Here is a 7,155-nt window from a genome sequence, read left to right as displayed (position 1 = left end):
ACTTACAAGAACAGACTGATTCATAGCACACATGATACAGGGACAAATACTGTCAGACAAATTGATAATTAACAACTCATAGAGAGGGAATGAGAAGCTTGTTAGAAATCTCCATCATGAATTGTCTATTATGATTCCAAGGAAAAGGGGTTGCAAGGATTCAAGACCTGACAAAATGACCTCTATGGTCATAGGAGGGGTAGGGAGCCTTGATGCCCCCAAAGTTTCTGATACTCCATAACCTGGAGATGGATCCTACATTCAGATTTCCTGTGCCTTGGTTTCTTACAATAGTGACAAATACCAGGTTTGTGGTCCCTTACCACATTAGGGGTGGGGAGTAGGTTTGGGATGGGAGCTGTTCAAAACACCCTTTTGACTTTAAAGTCCTCAGCCTGGCAATAATCTGCAGGTCAGCTATAATCTACAGGAAATTCTTTAAGGGAAAGGTAAGAGGGAGGAAATGGGTGGCTGTTGGAGGCCTATGAGATAAAGGTGGAGGGGGAGTGGTAGTAGTATTAAAGCATCCTCTGAACATCTTAACTGTTCCAGGGCATGTATAACTAGGCTCCAAGTAGATATTATGGAGGGAGGGACAGTCTTGCCTCTACTCTGTGCTCGTTTTATATTTTTACTCATTCTATCCCAATTTTCCTGGTCCATGGTTCATTCCTCTGGGAATCATGCGTTGTGTTATTATTTCATCTACCATTTCTTCAATTCTACTCTCCTGTAGCTTACACCCTGACTGCTTTTCCGAGCATTTCAAGAAATTAACCTAACTTCTTCCAGTAGGATGTTCTTGACCCATAATGCATCCACAGTATACTCATGATCATGAGCCAGGGAGAGATCGAGCTGCTGACTCTTGCTGCCAGCGAATGCTTCTCTTCAGGTCCTGTTCAGGCACCAGAGGTTGCAACCCTCACAACAGAGTTTCAACAGAGGTCACCTGTAAGGGGACAGGAGAGCATGTGGGAATAGAAGAGAGCACACAGACACCAAACAGTTCAGAGCATAGCCTGGGCAGACTTGGGAACAAGACACTGCCCTGAGATATTTCAGGTGCCAACTTTACTTAGAAATTGACATCATGGTTACATCTCAAGGTAAGGAGAGGCAAACATACATTTCCTGGGAAAGCACACAGATATACAATGTATAACTTTTATGACCCATACAATATTTAACTTTTATGACCCCATTGTCCTGTCTTCATGTTATGGAATTCTATATAATTTACTTAGGGGATATTCTGCCTAGCTTGGTTTCCAAAGAGGCATGCTTGACCTCACAGTCATGTCCCTGCAGTTTCAGGAAACATATACATCATATACAACTTTTACTGCTTAAGAGGCATGTTAAATCAAGCTGCAGTAGGATGGAGTCCCACAAAAAAAAACTCATTTTGACACATCTGATATTTCAATTATTACAAATTGCAAAACATCATTGATGTACCTCTTATTGTTGTTGCTGTGTTCCTTATTTTGTGATCTTATTTTTGTGAAAATACAAGAACAGAACCCAGAAATCAGTTGAATCAGTCTCCTAACTGCTGGGATGCCCTCTTTCTTTCCTGTATCCCTAGATGTTACAACATACCTAGGAGATCCCTTTGCCCTTCAGTCACTTGAAACTAACTAAACTAAGAAAACGTTGATATAATTTAAAAGGGCAGGCAAAACTGAGGAGGACATGCATCCCAGGCCATGTTTCAGATATGAAGCAATGAATTTCCAGGATAATTATCTTAATCTGTCCTCCTAATATTTGCCTTGGTTTAAACTTTGCCATTCTGTTATTTTTCAGTTGTTTCTGATTTTTTGTGATCCTATTTGGGATTTTCTTGGCTAAGATCCTGGGATGGTCTTCCATGTCCTTCTCCAGCTTATTTTACAAGTGAGGAAACCAAGGCAAGCACGGTAAAGTGACTTGGTGTATTTGATAATGCATCTTTCTGTTTTAGTAAAATCAAGGGCTTCTGACTGAATAATGCAACTAAAGAAGGTCTTCTCCACCCATTAATAGACTTGCCCATTAAGAGAAGTTTGATTAGGAAAGATCTGTGGGAAGGCCAGTACCTTTTGTTAAGTTTATGATGAAGGGTTTGTTTTCAAGGATTGTGATGGCCTTTGGCCATAGAAAATGCATAAATACTTTGAAGGTTAGGTTTTACTTTGGGGCTTCCTGACTGGAGGTGTTTTGTTTTGCAAGACTAGACTGTGGAAATCCACTAAGGAGTCATATATTGGTGTTTCTTTCTCTAGTAACTATGTATGTAATGGTCATACAGTTGGATGTGTCTGTTGATGAACGATATATGTATTGCTTATGTCAGGCAACTGGAAGCACTGATTGTTGATGTGTTTTTTGCTGTATTTCTTCTGAGGTTCAGGATGCTGACATTTCCCCTGAACATGATGCAACCAAGCCTTGATGCCATTTTGAGGCATTTTTGGATCACTCTGGAGATCCTGGGTCCCTTAACCTGAGCTAACTGGCATCAGGAGGGATGCTTTACAGTGGCATCCTTTGGGCAGAAGCTACCAGAATGAGGAGGAGAATGCCCTCACTAGGTTTTCAGAAGAAAGGGACCTCAGGAAAATTGTTTGGATAGTGCAGAGCTAAAGAAATCCTTTTTTTCAGCTGCTTTAGATACTGATTTTTTGAACTCTCAACACCTCAAAAGAGTCTAACAAAACCATTTTATGTCAGTTTTTTATGTGTTTTATAACTCACTTTTATGTGAGCCTTTCATTAGAAACATTTCTTATTTCAGTGTGTAGTTTTGAGTTAAGCGTTTATTTTTTCTCTTTCATTTAGTCTGCCTTGAAAAATTTTAAAAAAATTAAAAGAGGAAAAAGAAAAGAAAAATATCTCCAGAGTGTGTCTCATACTTTTTCTGCAATGGCAGTCCTCTTGAGCCATGCTGGACCATTGCAGTAGGCCAACTTCTTTGGTCTTTCAAAGTTGTTTTGTTTGTTTTTATGATGTTGTTTCTGCATAATTGCTGCTCTACTTACTTTGTCCTGAAATTTTTCTTTCGTGTGGAGGAAATAGCTGGTTTGTACTTAATTTATACTGCTTATTCTTTCACTTTCTTATTTACATTGACTGTCCCCTAAAATGTGTCTGTCAAAGTTCTCCCTCCTCTTCTTTGACTACTGACTTCTCTACATCCTTTGAGTCACAAATCAAATTCCACCTTCTACAGGAAAGCTTCCCCAAACCATTTTAATCCCAATCTCTTTCCTCTATTAATTATTCCCTATTTATCTGGTATATCATTTGCATGTCACTTCTCCCACTGGATTGTACACTCCTTGAGGGCAGGGATGGTCTTTTGCCTCTGTATCTTAGTAAAGAGCTAGGCAAGTAGAAAGCACTTAATAGAAATTTATTAATTAATTGGTTCACAAAGAGGGACCACAGACATACAAACTTAACGTTTCCAGAATTTTCCCCTGTGACTCTGGGGTGATGCTGTAAAATACTAATTTGAGAAAGATCTTGACACATCTTTGGATCCCATGTTCCCCCACAGCTGAATTTGACCAGTGTGCTGGAGTCCAGATTGATGAGTTCCCTGTACTTACAAACTCTAGAGTGGTCTTATTTTTTAGAAGCTGTGGAATGAACCTGAAATAGTTGGGTCAAAAGCCAGAAGCTGTGAGTCCAACTCTAAGATTGAATCATAGATAAGTCATTTCATCTCCCTTTGATTTTGTTGTTATCTTCAAAATGAAAATATTACTTAGAGTGCTTGAATCAAATAATTCCAGTGAGGAAGAAGGGAGGATAGAGGCAGGACCATAAGCAACTCAAGGAATTGATGAGGTGTGGCTTCACTTTGAAGCCCCTTAAACCACAAGATCTTAATGAAGTTGGGAGTAACTCACATGGGAGTGTGCAGAGGAAGTGGTCTCTGTGTTAGAAAGAGCTTTGGAATGAGAGGAAAAGATTATGTGCTCTGTGACATTCGTTCAAATTCTCAAGGTGTAAGATTCCTTATGGGGGGAATAAAAGCATTCTTAGTTTTTTCCTTAGGTTGATGCTTTTTTCCAGATTTACTAGATCAGTAGCGGTTTTTCATTCACATATTCTTGCTCTTGTTCTATATCTTGCTTAATCATTAGAGTGAAATGAAGATGAGGAAGACAAAGTCAGAATCTTCCAGTATTCTTATAACCTGTGTCAGCCTGCCTGATCTCTGAATGAATGTCAAATTAGCTAGCCCATGATTACATTGCAACAAATTAAAAAAGACAACAACAACTGTTGAGTCCAGAAGTAACTGATGGGATCTACAACCAGAGCAAAGCTCACATGTATTTTGTTTATTCCCAGCACAGATCTAAAACATAAATATTCACATTTAAAGTGCTAGAGAAAAATCTATTATTTTTCAGCTGAAGTAAAAAGGTCAGGGAAGGCGTTCATGAACTCAGACCATTCAGCAACAGAAACAACCTTAATTTACAGAGATAAATAAGGAAACTACATTTTCCTGAAAGGTATCATAGACAATGACCTAATTTCAAAACTACACATATGTACACCAAATAGCATGGCATCTTAATTCTACAATAATATTAAATGAATAGTAGGTAGAAATAGTAAACTTATAATAGTGGAAGTGGGGGGGGGCACACTAATTTTACTGCTTACAGACTTTAATAAATCCAACCAAAATTAAACAAAAGAAACTTAAGGACCTAAATAGAATTTCAGAAAATGAGATATGATAGATCTTTTGAGATAAGTGAATAAGAATAGAAAGTAATATACATATTTATCAGTTATGCATGACACATTTACAAAAATTGGCCATGTATTAGTGCATAAACATGTTAAAAACTAATGCAGAAAAGCAGATGATTAAACATACCATTTGTAGACAAGGAAATACTCAGGAAATACTAATTGTAACCTAAATGATGTAATGGTAAAAAATGGGTGAAACAAAAGCTATCAAAGAAACCATAAATTGTTTCAATAAATACAATGACCTGATGACATAATATACCAACATTTTGTGGGATGCAACCAATGCAGTCCTGAGGAGAAAATTCGTATCTCTTATTTTACAGAATTCAGCCAAATTTGCCTTCTATCTTTTCCTCACACAGAATTCCAGCTTCCATCACTGTGTCTTGGATACGTTGGATATCCTTCATGTCTCAAACTTACTCTCGCTTTACATCTGTCTTATGGAATCCTCTTTTTCTTTTAAGAGGCACCAGAGGAATGATTTTTTCATTATGGTTTTTCTCATCTCTCCTTCTCCTCCCCCTAACACCCAGTGCTCTTGGTTCCAAATTAACTTTTATTCAATTATCAGATATGACATGTGTATAATGATGAAGAAGACAGTAAATGAAACTATCAGAATAATTTCGAAAAAAAGACATAATATTGCTAATACCAGCAATTTTCAAAAAATTAAGAACTCTGAACATACAAAAGACAACCATGCATTGACAGCACCAGTTATAAAAAACTATATCCATCTTCTAACAAAGTAGTGATGAATCAATTATAAAGAATGTGACACATATTTGGAGATGGCCCATGTTGGAATTTCTTTTGATTGACTTTTCCACGTTACCACCAGGGTTTTCACATTTGTTTGTTTCCTGAGGGAACATGGCACAGATAAAGTAAATATATGCAAATTGTGAAAAATACAATGTAATTTACAATAATAGTTAATCAGGATCGATAGATTAATACAGTCTCTATCTTAATCTGTCAAATAAAGTGATTCTGCTATGTCATTTATAAGATTGTCACTGGTTCTATTTCTATGGCTTTATGTCCTCTGCTACTGTTTTTTGGGTAAGGATTTCCCAAAGACTCTCTGGAGGGCCCCCAACACCTCCTTATTCCTCAGGCTATAGATGATGGGATTGAGCATAGGAGTTAGGATGGTGTAGAAGACAGCCAAGTTTTTGTCCTCTTCTGGGGAACGCAGAGATGGAGACCTCATATATGTATACATAAATGGGGCATAGAAGAAGGAGACCACAGTCAGGTGCATAGAACAAGTAGTGAAGGCTTTCTTCTTCCCTTGTGATGAGCGCATATGATGGATGGCATAGAGAACCCGACCATAGGAGGCCATAATCCCAAGGAAAGGGACCAAAAGAAAGAGATTGCTGCTGAAGATCACTGTGTAATCATAGGCTGAGGTATCCTTGCAGACAAGAGGCAACATGGCTGGGATATCACAAAAGAAATGATTAATGGTTCTGGACTTGCAATAGGGCATACAGAGTGTATACACTGTATGGCAAATGGAGTTGATGAATGAAGAGACCCAGGATCCGGCCATCATTAGCAAACACATTCTCTTGTTCATGAGAATGGAGTAATGGAGGGGGTGGCAAATGGCCACATAGCGGTCATAGGCCATCGATGTCAGGAGTAAAGCTTCGACACCAGCTATGAGTAAAAAACAGAAAATTTGGAATCCACAAGCCACCAAAGAAATGGAGTTGTCCCCAGACAGGTAGTTGACAGCCATCTTTGGAACTGTACTGCTAATATACAATAGGTCCATGAGAGAGAGCTGACTGAGCAGAAAATACATGGGAGTGTGGAGGTGGTGATCCATCCAGATGAGGACAATCATAGTTGAGTTACCCAAGAAGGCTATTAGGAAGATTAGGATAACCAGAAGGAACAGGTGCAGGCCAGTTTTTGTTGGAGGAAACAGCCCCAGTAAGAAGAAACCAGTGGTGGTTTGATTACATTCCTGCATAGCAGGTTGTTTCTGGAATTGTTTTCCTGAAGGATAAAATGAGGCAATGAGAAGAAACTGCTGTGCAGCCAAACTCACTTTGGTTTCTCCTAGGATCTCCTTAATCCTTAATATCAACAATGATTCTACATTCTGACGCTTTGATTTTTCAGCAACTGGGTGGTATATTGGATAAAAACAGTGAAGATCTCACTTCATCTTTTATCTCAGACATTTGCTACTGGTGTGACTCTGGGAAAGTAACTGAGTCTGTGCCTCATTTTCCTCACCTGTAAAATGCAAACAATAATGACATCTATTAAATAAGAATATTTCTTAAATAATATATGTTCAGTGCTTTGGAAACCTTAAAAAACTGTATAAATGTGTACTGTTGTTAATATTCAGTT

The 7,155-nt window shown here is 38.3% G+C and overlaps 1 protein-coding gene across 1 annotated transcript; it reads right to left on the bottom strand.

Annotated features, from left to right (window-relative positions):
• Window positions 1–5,827: 5,827 nt before the first annotated feature.
• Window positions 5,828–6,766, bottom strand: LOC140508522 (olfactory receptor 2L2-like). Its single transcript, XM_072616475.1, has one exon. It carries the CDS (start codon window positions 6,764–6,766, stop codon window positions 5,828–5,830), a length of 939 nt encoding a protein of 312 aa, XP_072472576.1.
• Between the last annotated feature and the right edge of the window lie 389 nt (window positions 6,767–7,155).

This window comes from Notamacropus eugenii, chromosome 5 (assembly GCF_028372415.1).
Source record: "Notamacropus eugenii isolate mMacEug1 chromosome 5, mMacEug1.pri_v2, whole genome shotgun sequence".
Lineage (NCBI taxonomy): Eukaryota > Metazoa > Chordata > Mammalia > Diprotodontia > Macropodidae > Notamacropus > Notamacropus eugenii.
Note: the sequence above shows the minus strand (reverse complement) of the source record. Positions and strands in the feature narration are given on the sequence as shown.